Raw genomic sequence first — 26077 nt, forward strand, 5'->3', positions numbered from 1 at the left:
CAAATACATACATTGAATTCCTCTTTCCCTATGAAAAATACAGTATAGTGCAGAACCTTCTCTATTCCTGTCACGGCTTCACTCAAGTCCTGAATGTGTTACTATTGCAATATACAAATAACTCAACCACAGATTGCAAAACACTCTGCTAAAAAAAAAGACTCTAGAGACAGTGTTTTTTCCTTTTTTTTATTGATACTTTGGTGGACGATTCTCAAATATATTATTTCATTTCAGTCATGTACTCATTTGAAATACATTAAGTAGTTATTAACGTGCCAGGTGGTGATGATACAAAATAAATGGGATTTATTGGCCCTCATGAAGCTCACTCTTTAATGACAGAGGCAAATAGGTAAATAAAATTCTTTCTAAGATAATACTAATAGAAGCAGTTAAAACTTGTTAGTTGTAAGTCTCTCTAAGTAATGAAATTAGGGTTTTCAACCCAGAAAATGTTGAAGTATTGTGATAAGAGAAGTTGTCATTCCTATAAACAACTTCGGAAATGAACTTTCATTTTGAGCCAAAATAAAAATACAGACCACTTGAGTTGTTTTCTCTTTCTGTTTAAGCTTAAAATTATTTGTTATCATTTGTTTAACGATTCTTAATTTGGTATTTGTTATATTTGATTTTGTCCCGATTCACTACTTTGTGATATTGAATAATTATATAAAATTCTTATTTCTTATATAAAACAAACAAACAAAAATAATGCCACTCAGCCAACACTGGAGAAATGCAGAGGAAATTTCTTCACACAAAAAAACTTCTTTGGCACCTGTAATCCCATAGCACATTAGGCTTATCACTCAGTATTGTATCAATTCCTGATTTTATTTATGTATTTGTACCCTGTCTCACTGCCCACTCTCCTCTCATTTAAAAAAATATATACATATGCATGTATACTATGATATTAATTTACTATTTACATGTGTAACAATGGTTTTCTTGAAGGAATGGTTCATCTTTTACTAATTCTTGGTGTTTTCAATATATTATATTTAATGTTTCCCTATAATCTATGAATTTTCCTATGAAATATTTAACACCTAGTCTCTTACACCCTAGACCAGGGGTGTCAAACTCATTTTTCACCGGAGGCCACATTACCTTTGAGGTTGCCTTCAAAGGGCTGAATGTAATGTTAGGACTGTATAAATGTAACTACTCCTTAACTAGGGGCAAGGAGCTCGGTGCTGCTGCCAGGTAGAAATAAAGTGCTGGGCTGGATAAAACAAGGTGGAGGGCTAGATTCTGCCTGCCGGTCTTGTGGTTGCCACCTGTGCCCTACACAACTAGTAATCAACAGCTTATTTAGAATTCTGAAAGCATTATACAGAAATTTTTAATATTTTTCATAACCTCTAAACTATTTTATATATCAGTTAACCTATGCTGGATATTCTGCATTAAAACAAACTGTGGCAATATCAACAGGTAAATAAGATATTGTTGGGAACCGCCCTGCCTGGTTTCAGAAGCTGTAACCCCCCCATGGCTAAGGCTGAGTAAAGGACCTTGGGACCATAAGCCATTAAGGAGACAAAGCTTATCTTCCTTGTACGGGCCCTGCATCTGCCCACTTTCACTTCACTCTGCTTGGTCCCAGGTGGATGACTGCTTAGCCAATGACAGGTAAGATTCCTCAAAGGAGGGATGACCTAAGGCAGACATGGCCTCCAAGTGGCCCTCAGGGAAGGACACCGGGGACTATACAAAAGTGGGGTGATGGACCCAGGCTCCTTGGCTTTGACATAGCCTGAGTCCTCATTCTGTCTGTAAGAAGTCTCCTCATCTCTTGGCTGCCTTACTTTCCCTCCCTGATTTAAGCCTGAAACAATGCCTCAAGCCTGAAACAAAGCCAGAGGTGGATACACCCTCTTCTGGAAAGGGCAGGTCCCCCAGGTGATCAGGCCTAAGAAAGAATGCATAAAATCCTATGAAACCTACTTTGCTAATACCCTCAATTTAAATGAGAAGGGTCCAAGCATGAAATGAGTTTGTTTCCCCAAAGTTTTATGGCCCTTTAGCCATCTGACCCTGACTCCAGCCCTCAGAGTTCTTTGAATGTTATCTATTGTTTGATCATTACTGCCTGACAACGATTCATGAGCTTTACGTATATATGTATATATGCCCTGTATTCCTATGCAAATTAAACTCAATAAAAGCCCATTGAGGAACAGGCTCCTGGTCTTTCTCCTTTGAGAGATTGGCTACCTTTCCTCCCCAAGCAAATCACGTCTTGGTAGACTTAATCCCATCCACAGCGGATGGGGGAGGGGGATGGGGATGGCTCTGTGGGCAGAGGCTCCCCCACAAGATATTTTTCAAATTTCTCTTTTACCCGTATACTGTGTTTTTATGGATCAGATCCCTTGAGAAACGAAGGAAAGGTGTTATATTTTTGCATGGCTATCTTTGGTTTTCATCCAAATGGCTTTGGTGGTCTGGGCCAGAAGTACCCTCTTGCAGTGAGAGAGAGCATGACCTTTCGGGCCATTCTCTGCAACCAGCCACATAGTTGCAATTATATCTCAGGACATATTGATCATTTCTTGTCCTTCTTCACTCCTTTTGGAGGAAGAGATAAAATCCATGATTCATGTTTGAGGAAAGAGGGTGCATCTTTTTTAAAAAGACTGGATAAGTAAGACCTAACTAACTTTGTAGGAAGGGTAGATGTCTGTAGTGGAATTTTTGAGACAACCCCTCATGAAAAATACTGTGACACTTTTCTTTCACTTGTTTTCCTAATTTTATATGCCTCACTCAGAGGGAGGTGGCTGTGATCTGGGGTATGGTTGTGCTATTCCTAAGCTACTTGAGCATCATGGTATCTTACTATTATGTACTAGCATTGGAATTCCACTATTATTTCTATTGTAAATCAAATTTAATTCCATTTTCTTTTTATGTGTTGCTTTCACTTAAATGCAAAATAAATTCTAGAAATGGTGTTAAACTATACTGTATATTCTTGCTAGCTCAAAAGATATTAAAACTGTCATTCAAGACCTTCCACATATTGTTAAGCATATTCTTAAAGCATATCTATCTGCTTTCATTTATATACATAATCAATCAAAGAACATTTGGCCATATGTACTTGAATATGAAGATATATTGTCAAGCTGAACCATTGCTTTGGAAAGAAATAGTTTTAAGTGAGTTATTTATAGCCATGGAAATATAAAGCTAACTTAAGAAAGACAATGCACATCCTGCTGCTTAAAAAGAAAACAAAGTGACGGAATATCCTGCTTCGCTTAGGATCCAATCCAATGGAAAGTTGATGAATTTTTTTTGATATCATACTGTGACTTCATATACATCATTTTTTGTTGTTATAAGTAGAATATGGCTTTTTAGCATAAAGAAAATTAATACAATTCAATTTTTTATAGAAAGTGATGGCTTACCAAAAAAAGTCAAAGGAGGAGAGAAACTAATTTTTCAAGCTGCACTAAATTTACATACACTTTCTATGTCGCATTGTCTACATTTTTAAGAGACTGCAAGTTTCCTTGGTTGAAAAATAGGCTCCATGTCCACTTTTCAAGGCATATTTACAGTTTGGATTCAGTTAATTTACTCCATTATGATTCATGTTTTCCCTTGGACATACAACCTGCCATATTTTAACTTCAAACAGAACATTATGACATGAATTTTGACAGCTAACTATCTATATAATAGTACCTTAAAAATCAATGTTTGAAAAACTTATATGGACTGGTCATTTTTAAGCCTTTTTTCCCCTCCACTGAACTCCAGTCCATAAACATGTAGATAATTCATAGGAAGAAATATATTGATAATATATCTAAGCAGGAGTAAACATTTCAGAAAAATAAGCTTAATATTTAAAAAGGTGTATCAATTCCCAACTATGCATTCTGAAAACAATATCTAACCCTATGATTTATGTAATACTTAAATTTTTTTAAAGAAAAAGTGAGGGTACAGAGGTACTATTTAAAATATTGCCACCTAGTCCAAGATTTCTTGTTTTGTGGGATGAAAATAAGAAATTAAGAAATCAAAACTATTTACTGATACCCTCTAGCTGAGTCAGTGCTGAGCTCTCAGCTGCAATGGAGAGAATGCAAAATCTAAGACATCTGAAGAGAAGAAATGATAGGATTTTGTGGCAGATGAAATAAGTGATGAGAAACAACAGAAAAATCTAAGGTAAGTTTTAATCTTGTCAGGACAAAAGAACCATGATAAAATTTAAAAAAGATGCCATAATTAGGGAGGGAATGTAATGCAGGCATTAAAGTATAAAAATATGAAAATCAGTTTAAAAGATAAATATAGCAAGAGAGAGAATGGCATTCAAAGCCTTAAATGAGGAGAAAAATAATCAGAGGAGACATACAATGCTTAGAGCACATGTCTGGAGGAGGTCAGGGAGAACAAGGAATGGAAAATTAAAGAAGGTAACAGAGAAAATAAATTACTGAGTGGATAATTAATGAAAAAAACTGTAAAGAAGAATGCAACTGGTGTGAAACCTAAAAAAGAAATTATTTGTCTTTGGATACTGATGAATTTAGATCTATTCCCTGTCAGGTGTGTATCTGGGTTGCGGGCCAGGTGTCTGGTTGGAAGCATGTAAGAGACAACCGATCAGCGTTTCTCTGCATAGTTTCCATCCCTCTCTTTCCCCTTCCCTTCCCCTCTCTCTGAAAATAAAGAAAATAAAAATAAAAGAATTTAAGAAGTAAACATATGTGAAGAAATAAGACATTGGTAAGTTTTACTTTTCATCATTTTCTTCAAATAAGAGGAATCTGAGCCTATTTGAAAGCTAAGGGGAAAACTTCATTGAAAAGAACACGTTAGAGATGATAGATTTAAAAAGAATAGTTATTGCATGAGTTGCCCAAGGAAGTAGATGTTATTGTGTTTAGAGTATAAGCAAAGAAGTAAATTTTAGTAACAAAGGAAATTTTCTCTGAGATTGTATTCACTTATTTCAAAACATTCACAATGTGAACTCACACATTTCATTTTCCCATACTACCACATCATCAGTATATTCCAATTAACCACCACATTGATTTAATTGCCTTACTACTCGCTGATAACTTTACTGTCTTCTCCCTCCACTGGTGAGATACTTAGGGACTTTGATGACTCCTGTTGATGATCCTGTGAAAATCCCAGCTCATGGATCCTCATCTTTAACTGTTTCAGGAACCCACATCTCCATTTTGCATCTACCTTACATAAGCAAGGACACAAACTAAGTTTAATTATCAATGAAGATGCTCTATTTCCAATATCAAGAATTGCTGGGAAACATGATATAAGATGAAAATCTTGCCTATCAGTTTTGTGCCTCCTGTAATTACTGATCCATCTTATTACTTCTTCCATGCCAAGGTTCTTCCTACAATGCTTGCAATTTTTCTTCTCTTCATGTACATCTTCTCCCTCCTCTTTTTTGCCAGTTTCTTTCCCTAACCTATAAATATGTGGAGTATCCCCTGACTCCCATACTAAGAAAAACTTTCTCCATACCCTACTACCTTCTCAACATACCTTCTATTTTCTCCTCTTTCCTTTCCTTGCCCATGTTTCTGTGACTGTAGCCTAAATGTGCTCGCTCTGCTTTCTACTTATCTTTCACTTACTAATTCTTTATATTTGGCTTCTGCCTAACAATCTCCTGAGATTGATAACAATTAAGAATAACATCCTAATCATTAATCAAATGTTCTGTTCTCTGTTTTTATCCCTTCAAATCTCTATTCCTGACATGGTCTTCTTCCTAAAACTCTCTTACCTTGACACACAATTCACACAGTGAATTCACACAGTGATTTTTTTCTGCAGATTTGAAATTGTTGTTTTATTCTCTGTCTCTTCACTTATTGTTAATTTTCTTTATTTCCCCCCTCAATCAATTCATTCCCTAACTGGGCATATCCTTAATTTTTGTTCTTAGATTTATTTTATTCTGTACTCTTTCTTGGGTAATCTCTTCCACTAATTTGGTTTATGGCAGAGTCAGATCTCTGTTGCATAAGTAGAGACTTTATATTTACTCAAATTCTGATTCCATTTATGCTTTAGTGAATGTCTCTTCTTGAGAATTTTCTATTTCAGAAGGAATCCTGGACTTCCAAAACAATTTTAGTTAAAAGAACCTAATCATATTGTTAAAATTAATTTTCTAACATCAAAGACCAGGTCTTTATAAATCCAAAATTAAATATCATATTTATTTAAAAATTTTCGTCCCTCTGTCTAACTTTGGCCTGACTCCTCCTCGTCTGAGGACTTGTGGTAAGACAGTGACACATTTTGTTTTTATTTATTGTTCTTTTCTATTCATTTTAGTCTTCCCCTTATGTATTTGCTTCTAGCTCTCTTCATTATTTGGCTTGAGAACAGAGAAAGAACCCTCCCCACTCCTCTATAACACTCTCCCTGGTATAATAAATGAGCATTTCAAAAAATTCCCTACTTAAAGAGCATTACAACTTCTACAAACCCTCATCACACTTCTGACCTCTGGTTATGCGGTTTGTTTAGGGCCGGGGGAGACTTAGAAGAGAGGGGCTGGGCCAGTTTAGATCTTAATTGGTATACTGAAGAAGTTGTCGCCTTGTAGTAACTTTAAAACATGGCATATCTTATTGCTTATTTTATGGCCCTAACTTATTTTCCATGTACATCACCCACTCTTCTCCACATGTCATGTGCTTAAACTCTTGCTAATGGTCTTTGTTTTGACAATATATCCCCACTCTATCCCAGAAAACATTTTCCTTCAAGTCTCCTCCATTAAGCCTCTAATAATCACCACTATTGCTGCTACTACCCTCACTTTTATTAAATCCTCTAACTATATGCTATCTTTTTCTCTTAAAACAATATAATGGTCTTACAGAAATTATTACTTTAAGAAGAGATTTAGATATGATTTTGAAGCTTAAATTGTATTGATTTAATCTCTTTATGTCTAAAAATTAGTCTTACTTTACAAGATGAGACTATTCTTTAACTGAAATTTTGTATTTGTTTAAACTGCAAATTTAAACAGAAACCTCACTGTGAACAGAAGCAACATCTTACTTATAACCCCATACTTCACAGTGCCCGCCAGTGTCTTTCACATGGTAAGTAGTTCTGTTTTGTCAAAAGGTACTGAACTGAAAGCTAAGGAGGAAATGGAGATGTGCTGACATGATCTGTTTCACCGTGTATAGTGCTCGATAAACGTTCATTGAACAGACTGACAAAGTGAAGTGTGTGTGGGATTCTTTGTCTGGTGCTCTCAATCACCATAGAGAGTAGTAGGTATAGTTTATGCTAAAATGGGCTGTAGAGAAATAAAAGATACTTATGGGAAAGAAGGTCTGGAATAACAACTTAAGGGTGTATACTAGATTTCAATAAGAAACGAAAAAGAAAATGACAGATTGATGAGTCACAGCAAGAGGCTTGTTAAACTGAACTGCATGAATCTATAATAGGCCAGGCCTGGAGGTTCTCCAGAAAACAAATGAATTGTTAAATTTATTACAAACATGAAGGGAAGAAATTCTTCATTAGAAACAATGTGTGGAACACATTGTGTATGACACATTGTGTGAAACAATCTGTGTATGTGTGGAATTTCAAAACATTAAAATTATACTTGTTCCTATCACTAGAATAATTATTTACAATCAAGCAATTGATCAGATTTTCTCTATTGAGGCTATAATGATTTATTGCTTGATTATGAACTATAATATAAAAAAGAGATTTAAAAATACCATCATATTGGAAGAAAACATTTTTATTTTCAAGTTTATAGATGTTATACAGACACATTTAATAGAGTCACATGTTCTATCCTTTAAATTAAACAAAAGTACACCCACCCTTCCAGGCTCAGTAGGCGTGGCGCCCATCCATGGGAGCACTGTGGCCCAGAGGCTATGTGGGGGGGAGTCAGAACCAACTCAAACTTTTCTCCTAACTTTTCCCTGTCCTTTTTTGTTATTATTTATTCTCTCTTCACTAAATTTTCATTATAGTTTTATTCTGAAACTGTTAAAACTGTTTTCTTATGTGCTTGACTTTTATTAATTTCTGTGATGCTTAAAACAACAGTGTATATGTATATATGTAATGTGAAACATGCACATACATACACATGAAATTTAGCATAATATTTGCAGTTTAGCAAAACCTAACTTTCTTACATAATGGCTTGATGACAGAGTAATATATTGAAAATTGCTGGCTCATTTTTCTTATTTGTTGAATAGAGAAAATAATACCATTTTAGGTTTGTTGTGAGCATTTAAAAAAAAATTATTGTTATTCTATTAGAGTTGTCCCAAAGTTTACTCTTTTGCTCTCCTCCTCCCAGCCCACCCCCCACTCCCACAGTCAATTCCCACACTGTTGTCCATGTCCAAAACAGAGTCCAAAAGGACAAGCTGGTACAATTTGAGCAAAGAAGTGACAGCTACATAAATTCCAAAAAATAACTAGGCCGCTACAGGACAAACTGACTATAGGACTACAGAAGTAGAGGACATTACCCTGTGATCCGGAAATGTGGGCAAGAGGGATGACTCAGGTTAGGGTGGTAGCAACAAAATTTGTGAGAAGTTGGTAGAGTATAAATGTATTTTGAAGTCAAAAGTAACAGAATTCTTGGTATACCCAACATAGAGTAAAAGAGACACTAAAGATGATACCAAGTGTTTTAACCTAAGCAACTGAAATAATAGAACTGTCATCAGCCAATGGAGAAATCATAAGTATAGAAAAAAGATTTAGTTTAGTTTTAAACTGTTAAGGTGAAAATTTCTGATGGATGTCGTTCCAGTTACATATTGCTCTTTAACAAATCACTCCAAATTTTGAGGCTTAAAACAACACTGATTTATTTGCTTACAAATTTGCAATCGGGTCAGAGCTCTGCATGACCTTATCTCTTCTTCACATTAACTGTGAAGACAACAACGCTAGGATTACACATGGATGGGGACTGGAACCATTTAAAGGTCCCCTCGCTCAGCATGTCTAGCTGTTGGTGCTGGCTGTCAGCTGGGACCTTAGCTAGGATTGTGAGTTTTTACACACCAACATGTGGACTCTTCATGAAGTTGCTTGACTTCCTCACAGCTTTCAAGAGCATCCCAAGAGAAGCAGGGAGAAGTTTCATCTTCTTTTATGATACAGCTTCAGAAATTACATAGTATCACTTCCATAACAGTCACAAGCCCAACCAAATTCAAGAGTGTGGAAAAGATGCTTCACTTCCCACTGTGAGAAGAGCGTGCAGCCTATCAAATCTTGTGGCCATCATCTGGAGAATTCAAATCTGCCACAGACCTCTGTATGAATGAGGTGAATGCTCAGTTGAACATAAAAACCTAGAGTTTAGGAATAAGGTCTGGTCTGGGTATATACATGTTGGAATCTCTAATATTTAGATGGGATGAGATCACCAGTCAAGAAGAGAAAACAACAAAGACTGGTCCATGGGTTCACTCCAAGATGTCAAAGAAAAAAGAGAGAGAGAGAGTTGGGATGACTACTGAAATAGAACAATTAAGAGAGTTGTAGTTGTTCTTTTTTTTTTTTTTTGTATTGTCTATGAAATCCATCCACTCAAGATCTTCCCTAGTAATACAAACTGAGTTTTTTTTAGATATCCAGTGTATACTGCTTGGTCTGGGAAACAAAACTCGTCTAAATATATCAAGATAATCTCTTCCCTTTGGCTATTGACTAATCTAAGGTGGGACATGTAATCCATCTGAGGTTTAAAACATCAGGTTTAACACCAAAACCTTTCTCTTTCCAAATAAAATTATACAGCTTAGCAAGAAGAAGGTGTTTTGTCTAACACCCTCCTCCTTCTTTAAGTGTGGACACAATTCCTGATGATATGCTGTATTAACGCAGCCATAACATCAAGTGTAAAACAAAATAAAACTTAGCAAAGAGAAATGGTAGTTGTTAAAGGGAGAAAGAGAAGCTTCTAGGGATAACACACGTTAGTTAAATGTTATATTCTTTGCATCCAAGAGCATTCCTAACAAATGCAGCTTTTTAAATTTTTAAAAAATGTTGTAATCTGCCCTGGATGGTGTGGCTCAGTGGGTTGAGTGCTGGCCTGTGAACCAAAGGGTCACTGCTTTGATTCCCAGTCAGGGCACATGCCTGGGTTGCGGGCCAGGTCCCCAGTAGGGGTTGAGTGAGAGGCAACCACACATTGATGTTTCTCTCCTTCTTTCATCCTCCCCTTCCCTCTCTCTAAAAATAAATAAATATAATTTTTAAAAATATATATTGTAATCTTAATTTTAAAGGGTATAAACTTTGTTGCCATCATTTCTCTTTCCTATATTAGCCTAGTTTGTTACCTTTTTCACTGTTCTAATGTTATGACTTAACCTTATAGCATTTGTCAAGACAGTGAAGCAAGGGATAACAATGGAAAAAGTACATATAACATAAAACAAATAGGAAAGGTTGCAGATTTTCATAAAAGTTGACTTCTGATTCACATGGACTGACTTCATTCTCTATCACTGTTCTTTACACTGGTTTATCTAGTAAACATCTCAGTGACTACTTCACTTTTTTCTATTACAAAAGGCACAGGAGTTCAACTTAATCATACACTGTCTACTCTTAAAAACAATCGAACAAACAAAAAACCCTCTAAGTCAAGTCATACCAGCAATGCAAGATACACAGTGACACCGTAGTGGGGAGTACTATGGGGCTATGAGGTTTTGTAATAGGACTACTTCTACAGTATTGTTTGAAAGTGAAATGGTTATTGATCAGCAGGGTACTTTTTACCAGGCAAATGTACTAAGCTCTGGGGAGAGAGAAATAAACTATACATGGCTCTGCTCCTATAGAGATGTAGTGAAGAATAGAGGCATTATCCAGTTCAGTAAAAAAAAGAGCTACTAAACAAATAAATGTAAATAGGCTTATGTTAATATATGAATATAATATATTATAGAATTTATAAAAATGAAGGCACTTGGTGTTTTGGTGTCCTATAACAAAACAATGTAACCTACTTGTAAAACCAAAGAAGGAAAACTAACATTTAGCAAGGTAAAAGTAAGAAGGAGAACATTGCAGGTAATGTGAGGTGAAGAATATAGGAATTACTAAGAAGTCCAAAAGACACTGTAGCAAGAAATTGAGACTGATTATTTACATAGGGTTTAATTAAGAAGGATCACAATGGAAATTCTGGACTTTATTCAAAAGTCAATGGGAATTCCATGAAAAATTTTAAGTATCAGTAGATTTGTATTGAAAGAAAAAAGTCGGTCTAGTCTTTTATGAGATTAGGAGCCAGTCACAGTGGTGAATATGCAAGGTAAGAACAGGTTTAGTTAGGGCGGAGGCTGTAAAGATGGAGAGTGGTAAACTGCTAATAGTTAAGAGAAAAAAATCAGCAAATCTTGTTGGCAGATTGAGCTCATTTCAGTTTTTGATATGTATAGTTTTTTGCCTATAAAACATCCAAATGGAAATATCAGGAAGACAGACATATTTATCTTCAACTTGAGGGGGTAGGAAAAGCTTAGGATGAACATGAACATAAATGGAAATTGAGGCTTTAGAAATAGTAAAACATAAGGTTGGCTATCAAATGGTTATTTCATTCTCTTAAGCAAATAATTCAGTAGCTATTATGTAAATAGTTGTAGGGCAGAACTTTAAATTGAGAATCTAAGAACATGTTGGTATTCTTGTTTGGATTTACACACACATTCAAGAACTGCATACCAAATGTAACTCTATCAATCACTAAATTGTACATGACCAAGTGAAAATAAACTTTTTCAACTGATGATATTTTTGAATTTTGTTTCAGACATTATAACTAAAAATAAATATTAATGTGGAAGTCTGGATATTAAATGAATTAAGAAAATTCATTAACACTCAAAAGATATATATAAATCTTAAAATTACCCTTTCTCTGGGTGCACAGCTATAGATCTTGGTTGATCTAGGCCTTGGGAAATAATCACATAACGGAAAGAGCCATTGAGTCTTGCAACTTCAATTAAGTTGAAACCATGGTCTGTCCAGTATATGTTGCCTAGGAGAAACGCAGATGTGTTTATGATATAGTTGTGAGAAAGGAAACTATTTACTAGTTATGGCTAATTATTAACCTTATGAGGATTACATAACTTTCAAGAAATCATTTAGTTTCTATATTTTAATGTATATATTTCCTAAGCAGAAAGCTGTAAATAAACGGATATGCAAATACTTCCCACCTCTCATACATCTGTAGTTTAAACCATATAATGATACACTTATATGTTAAAAATAAGTTGAAACTTCTCTCACTGGGAAAAGAAATCTATTTTAACATTCTACAGACTTCAGGCAAAAGAGAACTAACACTTCTGTTTACCTGTCTCATAGAGCTCTCAGGAGAATTGCCAAAGTTAACACTACATGATCTTCTTCTACATAAAAACGCTTACTCAAAGGCTCAAAAGTATTAGAAAGAATGAAGCCGAAGGCAAAAGAGACTATTTACCCCTGTGGCTAGAAGTAATATATAAATACATAAAGTATCAGAATTTTTATGAAGCAGATTGAGCCCTTAAAAATAGGTGTGAACTAAAGCCAAAAAAAGCCAAGGTTATACCAGCAATCCAGTCAATAGCTATCCCTTCCACTCTTCCCAAGCCATTGGTAACGACGTCTTCTTTCCAAGTTTGATCTCTTTTAGCTCGGCTAATTTTATTGAAGCCCATGTCTGTCCAGTAGATGGTATCATTTTCTATGGAGAAGATACAAAGAAAAAACATCACACATACACACACTATAGAAAGGAGCAATATACATATTAGAATCACACTGCATCAGTATTTTGGGGTTAATATCCTGGGTGTGCTAATGTGTAAATAATCTTCAGGATAATTTACTAATATAGTAAGAAAGAAGTTAAAACAATAGGAAAGAACCTAGTCAAACGTGTTTTTAAAATATTTTTGAAATATATGAAAATTACTTATTCTGTCATTTATTATTGTTTCTTCCTGTTCTTACTTTAACTCAGTAAATACATATCTTACACCCCGTGAATTTGCCATCATGATATCAAACCATGCTGTTCTGGACAACAGTTTTTCTCTTTACACTGTGCCTGTGTCCTCTAAATATAAAAAGAATACTACTGGGGATAATCAACTCAACAAAGTCTCGAAGTAGGGAGAGAATAGGAAGAAACAGAAGGCTAGTTCAACTATATCAAGAATATTTTAAGTACAAGGTCATTCAAAATGTACAAAATCTTAAAAATGCCTTTTCATCCAATTTTTCTTCTGAGATGCTAGTTTACCAAATGTCAACTACACATCCCTTAGATTATTTTTCAAGATCTCATTGTACAAATTGTCTTTAAAATACTTGAAGAACGGCTGTATGCTATCATAGAATTTTTAAATCATTGTTTTTTGAATATTTGAATGAAAATGCATGTAAAGATTACAAATAAAATATGCATGCATGCTTATGCATAAAGAGGAGCAATTACAGATTGATGATTTTAAACTCAGCCAACAGAAAGACACTGGGGACAAATAATTAATAATAATTTTGCCATTACTTAGTAAGTTTTTATGTTATAATCTACTTGGCCATTTGAAGAATAAATCCTTTAAGACAAATATAATTTCCCTCTGGCACAGTGTCAGACTATGGAAATATAGAAAAAGCAATTAATATAATAAACCATCATTCAGTAGTGTTGGGATTCTGATTCAAATGAACCATAGTCATTTTTTAACCTATTTTGGGATGATTCCAAATATCCCCTGTCCCCAAGCATGCTTAAGTCAGATACACAATTGTTAGAAGCAAAACAAAGATACCATTTTCAATATCTGGAAAGCAAGAACTTGATTCTCCCTATTTTTATAAAAGTATCAGATAACATGTATTCATTATTGAAAAAGTGAATCAATCAACAAAAATAAGCATTGTTTTTGCATAAATATCAAGCATTACAAACCAAGTGCAATTCTCTTCTGCAAACATGAGACCCATATATACAACAGTCTACTTTTTATCTTCACTGGTATGTAGAGAAGTTGATCCTGATACACAAAAGGCAAGTTCTGGATCTCTATCTGAAACCAGCTTCTCCTGCAGTAGTTTAATGCAGGACCCCACGCTATGGTGGGATGATGGATGGCAGCTCCACCCTGGGTTTCATGGGCTGAAACCTCACACTGTTACTCACTTTTTCTCACACTTCCCATCTAATCCATAACCAAATGCTCTCAAATCCCATCTGTTACCAAGTTTTGGGCTCTTTTTTGTTATTATTTCAAATTATATCCATCATCAAACCACTTCTCACACTCTCTACTATTTATAACGTAAAGCAAATCGCTATAATCTCTTGCATGAACTACTGCAATAGACTCCTACTTTGGAGCCCAGCCTCACTTCTGTCTCAGCAGCCCCCTTTCCTCCTGAGTCTTCTCCACTTAGAGGCCAGTTTCCCTTTTAAAAAATAAATAAGAATATTTCTCTTTCCTCCACTCAAACTTTTTAATATTACCCATTTCATCAGAAGTGACATTAAGGTTCTTTCCTATGATATCCATGATCTACCCATACCCTTCAACCCTTTTTCACCTGATATTCTTCCACTCTCCCCCTCACTCACCAGTCTCTTATAATAGACTTCCTTCTTCCTAAAACAAGACAAATGTTGTCCAGTCTAACGTTTTACATTACTTTTCTTTGCATCTGAAATGCTCCCCTCACCCACATACATACACAGCTTACATATTCCTCTTCTTACTGAAACTTTCCCTGACTACTCCATAAAATTATTCCCTTGTCATGCTCTATCTTCCTTACCAGATCTATTTTTTCCACTTATAATATTTATTACTGAAAACATTTTACATATTTATTATTGTTTTGTTTAGAGTCTGTCTAGTCTCACAAGAATATAATCTCTTGAGGGCTAGGGCTTTATTTTGTTCACTGTTTTAGCCCTAGTACCTAGAATGGAGCCTCACACATTGAATAAGTGAACAAATGTGATGTTCTCTATAAGGATTGACTGGAAATGGATATAAGGAAGACACAGCCCTTACTACAAGAAACTCTGTAAGCTCGACTTTATAAAACACAGGGTGTGCACATACGAAAGTGACTGACAGTTCAAAACAGTGTAGCATGAGCAGAATATAAGACGTACAGACAAGCATTTTTGCAGGAGTTCAAAGAAGACATTTACAACAATGTTTATAGGTACTACAAAAAAGGACACTAAATTTATATGTGACTTTTACATTTGTATCACTTCTAACACCTTTGCCATCATGGTGAAAATTTTTTCCATATGATCAGGAGAAACTTGAGAAATGTGTGAACAAATCAATCATATGGTAATGCATTAAGCAGGACCAAGAGAATGAAATAATGAAATCACTCCATTTATATCCAAATACACTTTCTTTATTAGCTTCTACACATATTTCACACACACTTTAAATGGAATAAGTTCACTAATATATAAAAATATGTTTTCTAATATTTGAAAATACCTTCAAGATAAACATAAGTCAATAATATTTTAATTGTTAATAAAATAAGGCTAAAAATAGTAAAATTTTATAACAAACCCTAAAGATTAAAAAAATTAAAATACATATAAAGATAAAGAAATGGAGAAAAGATGCTCTAACTATGTCTTGACACTTACTCCAAAATATACTTTTTAACTGTAGTTATCGCAATTTAACAGATACTTGTAGAATACGTAGCACATGCTAAGCACTATTCTGGGCACAGGAGTACGGTAGTGAGATGACCTACAGTCCTGTAAACATGGAGATGGCTCTGGAGTGGAAGTAAGAATAAACTATCTTAAGACATGATAACTGGAAATACGTTATGTATTTGTAATTTAAAGTAATAATAATTTTAATTAGCTCTCCACAGATATAGGACAATAGAATAATTGGTTACCATTTTCAAGGATAATTATACAGATGTTGGTGACCAGCTATTGTGCATTGCAATTACAGTCCAAATTAAAAGAAAAGCCACGTGTTGTCACATTTGTTTGTAAAACAAGGGAGGGGACTTTTACCCCTGAGAAAAGTTAATTAAGTTGAGCAGAAGAGAGAACCACCTACAGAGGGTAGACTATGCAGATTATGTCTGAAAATAAGAAATACAAGTCTCTTAATATACTTGCACCTTAGGTATCTACGTCCTTATGATTCATTAACCAGCACTTATTGATCACTCGTTGTGAGCACACTGGCCTCTGGGTTATTTTGGGCTGCTATGTCCTAGAAAATTCAAAGTCATGTTTGCTGGCTTAAATTTACACACTATTTTAGAAAACATCATACAGACATGAAAACAATGAGACAAGATATAATGTATTAGTTTACTATGCTTCTACTAAGCTACATTTTTAAACATTTATCCAATTTAATTCTAGCTTATTAAATTTGTTCAGGGGTTCTAACTGTTGATATTTTAAAAAATCATATATTATCCAACGAATAAAGATCTAGAAAATCTGTTTATTAAATGTGTGGATATCACAAAAAGGATTCTTTGCATAACAGTAGTTATCACAAACAATTTTCCCCCAATAAGGAATCTACTAGGCAGACTATCTACAACTACTGTTGAACTCTACCGTCCCATTCATATCTAGCTCCTTTAACCATGAAGACCTTCTAGTACAGGTAAAATCTTTTCCAGTACAGACGTCTATAGCTGTAGCACAGGCAACAAGTCTGAAGATTCTGTTTTCAGGGACTGTTGAAACACGCTCATCCACCTGGGTTGACAGAGTTTACCTTTGCAGAGACGGAGCAAACGACTAGCTTTAACCAAGTCATGGCTTTACAATGTGCTGTGATTAAACAGTGAAAGTGAGCTCATTGTTTCAACTTCCTAACCAACAGTGGGCTTTTTGTTTTCTTTCTTGGCCAGTTTGGAGTACGACTGAGAGGTAAAAACCCCAAGATATTATTTTTTAAATGGGTCTTTTATAAATACTGTAATGTATTTATAAGGATCTATATCTTAGAGAATTTATCACACAATGCCAAGCTTTAGTCCCTTGGTTTGTCTGGGATTCTGGAAGAAAAAATATAATAAAATCAACTGCAACTTTGGTAAAAGTAATTATATCCAATCTTAACCCTGATAATATCACAAGATTGTAAACCTCCCTGACTCCTGTTATTATTGTTGTTATGATTTTTATGTAAATAAAGACAAATGCTATGTGGCTAAGCCAAAAATTGTGAAGATAAAAGAAGTTTGGGAATTATTGACTATTGGATTAAAAGGAGCTATGAAGAAAATGGAAGAGAGAGAAGGAAAGGCAAGAAAGGACAGAAAAAGGGAGGGAGGAGAGAGTCATACTTCTATCTTATCATGGTGTAGCCATACCCATCTGCTAACATTATTTAACTGGGATGTAAGGGAATTTAGAAGAGTAAGATAAAATGAAGAGCTCTAAAAAATAAGTACTTCAATTTTGTAACTAGTGCTTGAAGGAGGTTTTTCTTATCACTCATAAGTGTATTTTTGGTAATTTAAAACCAGTTTTATCACTCTAAGTCCAAATGTGGATGTCATTTGAATCTAGTATCTAATGTGAAAAAGATTAGCAGATAGCAAAAAATATGTGTGTGTGTGTGTGTGTGTGTGTGTGTGTGTGTGTGTGTGTATAGCCAGGGTTGCTCAGGCTAGAAAATTAGAAGCTACTCCAACCATTTATTAGACAGAAATCATACTATAAATTTTCTTTTACCTTTAAAAAATCTTGGGTATGAATAAATCCTTCTAGAAGGATCTTACTTTGGTCATCAAATGGTAATGAGGATAGATTATAATACTTAGTTCCTAAGATAATAATTTGATCAATGAAGACATGGAAGCTCAGAATCTAGTTGACAGGAGAATTACTTTGCTCAGGTTTTAAACTAAGAAAATTATGTAAATTTTATAGAAAGCAGTAATCTTTGGTAATAGGTTTTGGTAAAACTTTCTTAGTGTTTACATATAACTCGTTAAGAATGTCCAACATGAAGAATTACTTCAGGACAGCTCCAAATTGTGAGTACTAAAACCTACAAATTTTGATACCTTAATTTATCTATCATTTTTTGTGTTTGTTTTCATACTGTTGGACCCATTATACTCTACCCCATACTTGAAAAATAAAGACAATTATGTTCAGTTCAAAAAGCATATATTAACTTATGGGAAATTCTACATGAAGTGTGCTCTGATTTCTTGATGAACATCAGGCCTAGGTTTAAGCTAGAGGATGTTTTGTTTAGTGGCTATTCAACTATTGTCATTTAGTGTACTTTTTATTAACATAGAGAAAGCTGCTAAGATTTGTTGCTGTTGTATTTTTACCTTTTGTTGTTATATACAAATGAGGTTTGGGTGTATGCAGTCTACGTAAACTCACGGTACTATGCTTATACAGAACCTAACTTTAATTTTGATTGTTGGGATTAGAAAGAATGACATGACTCCACCTACCTCCCTTCCAACCACCAACTTTTATTTAGACCTTAATTATTGAATACCAACTTGAGATGAGCTGGTTGCAATACCCTTCTTCTTTTGAGGTCATAAATATAAGCATTTTCTATGGCTTTTATTGCCATTTATCAGCTGTGACCTTAACAGATAGGTCTCAAAATGTAATTGTTTCTACATTTACAAAGGCTGCCTTAAGGACATGCAATTGTTAATATCTCCAGCTTAGCTAAAATAATCATTTTCAGACTGATTTTTATTCTAAAACTTTGACAGATATGGCAGTTACTGCTAATCCAAACCCCATATTTTGCTCTTTCAAAAATCACTTTCTCTAATTTGGGGGGAAAATAAACTTTCTTATACCAACCCTATATTTACCAATCATCAAGCATCTCAGTGCAGTATTTTATTCCTGCATTCTGTCATTTTAACACAGATACCAAATTTAGTCTTTTTCCCTAATCTACTTCTTAATCTCCTACCCATATCCACAGGCAGAAATATTCATACAAACATGAGGCACACCATATACAAACATGAAATACAAACAATGCCACAGCATTTATGGAAGCACGGGATAGGGAAATTTATTATAACATCAAACCTTCAAACTAAAACTTAGACATCTTTATTCTAAAAAGTGCTTGGCCACAGCCACCATGGATGATCTTTCAAGCGGCAGCTTTATACTGTGCCCAGCCTCACACCTAGCCCCAGCTGCTATCTTCTCTCAATATGTGCCCCCTCATCTCAGTGTAACATTCCCTCCCTCTTCTGATTACTCCATTAAGAAGCCCTCTCCAGCCACTGACCCCAGTCTCAGCAACAGGTCTACCTTTACACAGTTGAAGTTCAGTAACTCTTAAGTGGGTACCTGTTAGAGTTAACCTGATAAAGTTAAAACAAAAAATAACAGCCCTGACTGAAGTGGCTGGGTTGGTCGGGCATGCAAAAGGTCTTGGATTCAATTCCTGGCCAGGGCCCATGCCTAGGCTGTGGGTTAGGTCCCCAGTAGGGGTGGGTACAAAAGGCAAGCAATCAATGTTTCTCTCTTACATCGATGTTTCTCTCCCTTTCTTTCTCCTTCCCTTCCCCTCTCTCTAAAATATAATAAGTAAATAAAGAAACAAGTAAATAAATAAATGCCAAAGTGCAGCCACATCTCAGAGATTTTAAATTGCTTAGTCATGTACAATTTGAGAATTACTAGTTAACTCATCAGTAGTACAGATAAGAACACCACTTGTTATTTAATAGGGTCCACAGTCTTGTGAAATTCTTTGTTATAAAATGCTACTCCCATTCTACCACACCCCACCCTCTCCCCCATTACAATTTCCTTGATACTAATGTCTCACTATTAAGGGATTTTCAAGAAGAGGAGATTGACATAGTCTCCAGAATATCATATTTGGGGATTTTTTTCCCTTCAAGTTGGGGGAAGTTTCTATCTTGGAAAAAAATAATTTGAAAAAAAAATTATTCAGTTGACTCTGATATGCTTCTTATCCCAGACTTTTTAAAAATCATTGTTCTATAATCTATTTCAAAATCAACCCAAATCACAAGGCAGCTCACAAGAAGATTACTTTTCTTTGATATGTATCCACTTCCAGTAAGCCGGCTTTTGTTGAACTATAAGTGTATCCTACTCCACTGGTATGTATTCTTCACTTGAGTTTTTCAAATATAGTTTAAACCATATAGATATTTTGAGCCTTCAAATTTATTATATTCCTCTTTGCGCTAGTTACTAGTTAAATTTTATTCTTTTGCACTATAATTAAATTTTAGTTAACTAGACTAGTTAAATTTTAGTTAACTAAATTAGTTAAATGGTATATAAATTGACTGCTAACATCTAGAAAAAATACAGAATTCTATAATGTGCAGTTTAGCTCTAGATTCATATCATTTTTGCTCTAATTTTCCTCTTAGCCTCATTTCCACCACCTAAATTGTTCATCTCATTACAATTCCTGCATTTTTGGAATCTATAAAAAGTAACTTAGAACAATTTGATATGTATACATTTAACATATCAAGTCACACATTATAGACAAGTGACATCAAAGTTGGGTGTCATATACACTGGAGGAAATGGCTAGGAAAACCAAGAGAATCTAAGGCAGTGCAGGAAAATGTTAAATCAGGTGTTTTAGTTTTTGGTTTCTCATGCTTTAAGATTCCATTTTGGGTGTATATTTTATAATGTGTTAAATCATAATATTTAAGAGAATAATAATATATTTGTAGTAAATATTAAAATAATAAATAAACACATGCATTTTTAAATGAAATCTTTTTAAGCTACTAGGTTTTACAATAACAAAGCAAGGTTAGTTCTACTGGTGCAGCTGCTACTTTCCAGTCACACGCCCCATTTGGGCACACTGCGGAGACACGCTGGCTGAAACCCCTGATGCAGGCCATGAGAGCTCCAGAAACTGAGAGGAAAGCAAAGTCAGTCAAGGTCATCAGAGAAAGCTTCACTGAAGAAGTCAGACTTTGGCTGACCAGTGCAGACTGGGAGCATTTGGATTAGAAGAAATGTACAATATAGTTCATGGAAACCTAGTTCAGATAAAGAACCAATTTAATAAATGTGGTCTTCTTCACAGCAGGAGGAAAGTTCAGTAAGATCATTTCCGGAGAAGTGGTAAGCAAAAGCTATGAATCCATCAGATGCCTGGTTACAAATGTGAATTAAGTTGTACTTTCTATTATTTTCCAACTTTGAAAGCCTTTGTTCATACATTTGGGAGGTTAATAAATACTCAATTTCTAATTCCATATTAAAGTGATTTGATATTAAAGTGCCAATGAATTATATTTGTTTATTTTATTTTGAGAAAGACAAATCAGTATAAATGCTAATGGGCAACTTTCTTACAGTAAAATATCACTAAGAACTTCATCCTTTTGAGTGAATAAGATAAAATTTGTAGACTTCATTTGTAGACTTTTAGATACCTTTACTCCCTTAAGGTACAATGTTATGAAACCTTGGATAATGTACATACTCCTTAAAATTACTCTCTTATGCCTGGCTGGTGTGGCTCAGTGGATTGAGTGCCGGCCTGGGAACCAAAGTGTGGCTGCTTCAATTCCCAGTCAGGGCACATGCCTGGGTTGTGGGCCAGATCCCCAGTAGGGGGTGCCTGAGAGGCAACCACACATTAATGGTTCTCTCCCTCTATCTCCCTCTCCCCTCCCTAAAAATACATAAATGAATAAAAGTTTTCAGGTTTTGGACTTTTCCTTCTCACAGAGTGACAAAAACAATCTTTCACAATTTCTTAACCATTCACTGGTTTGTTTGTGTGTTTGTCTTCAAATAAATTGCACTGTGCTGTTTTTTGGGTATGTTAACTTAGTTCTCACAGTCCTTATGTGTCTAATTTTGACTTTCAGGCCACATATGAGAAGAATGTGCTGTCACACTCTCATCTTCTTCAGATTAGAAGAGGACTGATGCCAGCTCCAAGGACAAATTGTTTAATTTACTCTGTTTTGAGCTTCCAAAGTTAAGCTGTAAAACTGAGACAACATGTTAAGTAGGTCTATCTTCAGGGGACACCTACTCAGACATTTCTTCAGGAAACTATCAACCTGTTTCAGAAAACACTGCCATTGTATTTTCTTTTTAAATAGAAAAATGACAGAAATCATGTTTCTCAAATGCCTGGTTTCTGTGTAATGCTTCAAATTAGTAAATCAGACAAAGATGGAGTAGACACCTTAAAAATAGAAGCTTTTCTAGCAAATCTGTCCAGATTTTTGTTTCATCATCACCCTGATGAAAAAAAAAAATCACTTACTCAAGAACTTTACTGAAGAGAGGAAAGAAGTGTAATAACTAAAGGCTTAAATACTATGTTCTGATTTTGAGTTAAAAATCTCAGCTCTACCAGTTAATGGCTCAAGAGCAAGTTACTGTATTTTGCTGTGTATAGTGTACACACATGGTTTTGGCCCAAACTTTCAGGGAAAAAATGTTTCATTTTAATTTTTTAATTCAATTTTTATGTATTTATATTAAGAAACAAAACTGATTATCATATCCCAGGGTATTATTTTGCATTTGGATAGCATTATTGCTTTCTGGAGTTACACTTCTAATGCATACATATAAATAGAAGAGTTAAAAACATTTATATAGATGCTGAATTAGTACTACCCATGTATAATGTATATCCTTATTTTTCCTTCAAAATTTTGGGCAAAAGGGTGCACATTATACATGGCAAAGTATGGTACTTAATATTTCTGTTCAGTTCCCAATATGTAAATTAGAAATAATAGAGTTGCTATGAGTATTAAACAAATCAATGTTTGTTAAATCACTTAAGACCTTGTATAAAATAAATATAATAAAATGTTTACTATTAAAATTTTAAAAAGCAAAGCTTATGTATGATCTATCAAAATGAAAATTATACAAACTGATGAGTTTAGTAATTTTATGTGTTTTTCAAGTTTTAGCTTGATGTAATATCATATTTAAAAATTTAAAGCTAAAGAGGGAATATTTTTGTATTTCTTTTGCAAAAGAAGAAAAATCTAACTTTAATTGATTTCATTCAATGAAATAATAAAATGGGTAGAAATTACCTTTAAAATAAATAATTAGACATTTCCATATATTTCAAAGTCATTGTCCATGAATGAGGTATATTAAAAGTTAATAAATTTGGCTACATAAAATCACATATTTTCAGAAAAGCAAAATTAAGCTTATTATTAAAAGTTACAGAAATTTGCTCTAAAATTGTTGGTGTTTTAAAATTTTATTTATGTATTTATTTATTTACAGAGAGAGGGGAAGAGAGGGAGATGGAAAAAAACGCTGATGTGAGAGAGAAGCATCGATAGGCTGCCTCTCACACTCACCCCTGGTACTTGCCCCAAACAGGGTCTGAACTCACAACCCAGCTATGTGCCCTGACTGGGGATTGAACCCATGACCTTTCACTGCATGGTGACATGTTTCTTATACTTAATGTCAGGCCAAAAATTTTTTTTTCAGGATAAGAAAAAGTTATTATGAACATTATTAAAGAATCAATAAAAGTTATATCCTTAATAGCCCCTTAAATATATATGAATATTATTAAATTCACAGATGACAGCTAGATACAGGCAAACCTTATAATATGATTATTTTCTAGTTTGAAAATAATATGATCTTACTTTATTATAATTGAATCATAGCTAATATGATATAAAAAGTATGTAATTGTGTCTGCTTGGACTTTCAGAAAAAAATCACAATAATTCTTTTTTTATGAAAAAATTTCTGCTAATAATTAAAAACAATGTAAAATAATAATTTTTATTGAGGGCCATGTATATTACCTACCTGAGTAGGAGCAAGAGAGAACTTGCTAAAGTGATGTCTTCTTATTCACTCATCAAAAGTGAATGAAAAGCACACTTAATATCTGAGTATTTTACTATAAATAACTTGTACTTAAGTACAAAAGATAATATAGAAATAGTTGCTTCAAAAATCCTATATGATCATTTTTAAGTAGATAATCTGGATTCTTTTGAAAATTTACTCCTGAAACACAGGTATGCCTTTAATATGCAGGATCCTAGAAATGCACTTGCCTAACTTTAAAGAATTTGCAATATACCAATAGAAGAAAATTCATAGGACAATTATCAATAATATACAGTGGAACTGTTCAGTGCCAGTTCAATGGGCACTGAAAATGGAAAACAAGCTAGAGTTGAGTACATGTTACTTTAAAGGGACCTGTTCAATAATAATGAAGGTATAAATATAAATAGGATTTAAATTCTGCCCTGTTGACAAATGAAAGTCAGGAAGGGAATAGAGAAGTGTACACGAGCAAATATAAAACAGAAAGCAAACTAAATAAAATACTCAGAAATTGTAGTGAAAATCCAGAAAAATGAATGACTGCATCTATTGGGAGAGTATACTTGGAAGAAGCTCTGAGAATGCGGCCCAAGGAACATGTTGTCCACTGGAATTTGAGGGAATGATAGGAGCCAAAACTCAGGTTGGAAAGATGAATTTACTTGCCTAAAATACCCAGTTTGTTTGTTGTTATGAAAAGATGCAAAGGGTCTACGGATTTAGGATCTTATTTGATGATAATGATAATGATGGTGATGGTGACAGCTAGCATGGCAAACCATCCCAGTTTGCCCAAGACACTCCTGGTCTTAGAACCAAAATTCCGATGTCCCCAAATTCCTCAATGATGAAAATGATCCTCTCAGATCTCTAATTTTAGAGTCATAACTGACAGATGGTCCCAGATGCTCTGTTCTGAATCTACCACCTTGATCGTGCCAAGGTTGCTCTCAACTAATGACTATCTGAGGCAGTAATACCCAGGCAGATCATTCTTGCAACATGTGAAACTCCTCTGATGGGCAACTTTGGCTTGACAGGTGACTCTGGCTCCTGACCAGCCTTGATGAAACCTTGTTAAAACTCTACCACAGCCTAAGACTTTTCCTTCCTAACTTTCCTTCCCTCCATCTTTTATATGGGTCATATCTGCATTACAGTCTGATAACGCTCCTCATTTTTTCTCACAGGTGCTTTCTACAATAACACTTTTGCATATCTAATCCTACCTTAGTTCTCTTTCTCAGAGGACCCACCCAGCACACGCGGTGGCAGGAGCACTCTAAAGAAAATAAATGGTAGGATGGGGCTCTGGGTCTGGCTGACTCTTTATACCATAGGCAAAGGATGTGATAGTATGTGGGGCATGGACAAGTCTTGGAACATGATGTTCACTTGCTAAAAATATCATGAAAAGTGACCTGAGGAAACATCATTTGAAGGAAGAAAGTCCTTGCAGGAGTAATGGCTCATGCATTTGAAAAATAGGGAAAAAATGAGTCCAAAGACAACAGAGCTGACTGGTAACTGCCACATGGTAATGGCACACTACAGCCAAAGAAGAAAAACCTGAGAGCTGTTACCAAGCAATTAGACTAAATGTGTGAGTCAGATTTGGGTGAGTAGTGGAGGAGCAGACACAGCTGAGCAGTAAACAGAAGATCTAATACTTAGGATACGGAGCTCCAGAAATGTTTAAATGCTCAGCAAAGGCAAGTCTGCCATTCTAAAATCAGAGACCTGATTGCTAAGACCTGAGATTCTGAAATAAGAAATGAAGATATTTGGATGGATGTTCCTAAGCGTGTTGGCTCCTGAAACACACCCTTGGACTGTCAGAGTGTACAGAGGTTGCCCACTTCCCCTAAATGCTGGCACCTCCCTTGTTCTGAAAGATGGATTCTGGAGGTAACTCATTGATTCCAAGCCTAGGATTATTGCTCCAGACTATTCTTCTGGTGACATGGAGAACTGCCAGCTTTGGGAGCAATGCAGAACAGTAAAGTGCTCTGCAGTAGTCTAGGCCATGATACATGATACATGATATGGGCCCTGTCACTTGCCCATATGATCCAGCAGAACCTGAGGTGTTGGAGG

The 26077-nt window shown here is 34.8% G+C and overlaps 1 protein-coding gene across 1 annotated transcript in view; it reads right to left on the bottom strand.

The window, feature by feature from the left end:
* Positions 1-26077, bottom strand: part of LRP1B (LDL receptor related protein 1B) — a 1720016-nt gene that overhangs the window by 402535 nt on the left and 1291404 nt on the right. Inside the window, exons 38-39 of the mRNA XM_053919407.2 lie at positions 12680-12814; positions 11986-12115 (exon numbers count right to left, since the gene is read on the bottom strand). Coding sequence (XP_053775382.1) covers positions 11986-12115; positions 12680-12814 — 265 coding nt within the window. The remainder of the gene's footprint in view (positions 1-11985; positions 12116-12679; positions 12815-26077) is intronic.

Source organism: Desmodus rotundus, chromosome 2, assembly GCF_022682495.2.
Source record: "Desmodus rotundus isolate HL8 chromosome 2, HLdesRot8A.1, whole genome shotgun sequence".
Taxonomy (NCBI): domain Eukaryota; kingdom Metazoa; phylum Chordata; class Mammalia; order Chiroptera; family Phyllostomidae; genus Desmodus; species Desmodus rotundus.